The 1,100-nt window shown below is 35.5% G+C and overlaps 1 protein-coding gene across 1 annotated transcript in view; it reads right to left on the bottom strand.

The window, feature by feature from the left end:
* LOC106470141 (partitioning defective 6 homolog beta-like) overlaps positions 1-196 on the bottom strand; it is a 6,661-nt gene extending 6,465 nt beyond the window's left edge. The window contains exon 1 of the mRNA XM_013930670.2: positions 38-196. Coding sequence (XP_013786124.1) covers positions 38-112 — 75 coding nt within the window. The 5' untranslated portion in view covers positions 113-196. The remainder of the gene's footprint in view (positions 1-37) is intronic.
* Between the last annotated feature and the right edge of the window lie 904 nt (positions 197-1,100).

Here is a 1,100-nt window from a genome sequence, read left to right as displayed (position 1 = left end):
AGTGAGTCACTCTAGCCAATCAATGAAACCAACCTACCTTACTTTTAATTTCCACCAAATTTCTATTTGAATCATAATTAGCTCTTTGAGATATTTTTGAACTTCTTGACATTTTCAATCATTTACAGCCTACAATGTTACCAGTTTTCGTACGAGAGTTAAAAAATACTATAACCGCCCTCCCTAAAAAACGCCATCATAAGCCTTGTATTAGAATATATCTTCGTGCTACGTAAAAATATCCTATCGATAAAAGTTTCAACTGTAAGTTGAGGGACGGTTGAAAAATTATATATATATATAAATAATAATACTCAAAAGTTTGATATGTCTATCTTATTAATAAATAATATTACCAATTTATTCCAGTTTATTCAACAAAGGTTGGGCTATAATTTGAAGAATAAAGAGTTAAAAAGTTTTAAAGTACTCCTTTAAACCTTAGGTGGTGGCAGCACTATCTATTAAGATGCAAGAGAGTTTGTTTTTGTGTTTGTAATTAAGCACAAAGCTACACAATAGGCTATCTGTGCTCTGCCCACCACGGATATCGAAACCCGGTTTCTAACGTTCTGAATCCGTAGACATACCGCTGTGCTACTGGGGGGGATGAGCAAAAATTATATATCAATAGTAGAACTGCGGATTTTAAGCTTTGTAAATCTGTAAACTCACCGCTAACCATCTAGGGGACAAGTGTAGAGCCGTTGGTTTCGTAATACAAAGCTAATCAATGGCCTGTCTGCACTTTGACTACCGCAGAAATCGAAACCTAGATTTTAGCGTCACTTACCACTGACCCAACGTCGGGTGGAGGTTGGGGACTCGTCTTTTAAAAATCCATTTAAAAAAAAAGGTAAGTAATTCCTCAAAACGCTTTATAGAAGCTATAACAAAGCGTTTACTAGATTTTATCCCAAACATATTATTTAGTTATCGCTGCATTGAGCGAATAAGAGCAAAATGGACGCATTATGAGTGCGATGAATTACATTTATCACAGCAAACAAAGAAACATTGGCCTTTTACCACACCTCTTGGTAAAGTTGGGAACACTTTACAAAAGCCCCATCTCGTAGTATAGAGCTCTTCAATGTTGT

This window comes from Limulus polyphemus, unplaced genomic scaffold (assembly GCF_000517525.1).
Source record: "Limulus polyphemus unplaced genomic scaffold, Limulus_polyphemus-2.1.2 Scaffold3843, whole genome shotgun sequence".
In the NCBI taxonomy this organism is placed as follows: Eukaryota; Metazoa; Arthropoda; class Merostomata; order Xiphosura; family Limulidae; genus Limulus; species Limulus polyphemus.
This window is presented reverse-complemented; position numbering and strand designations above follow the sequence as displayed.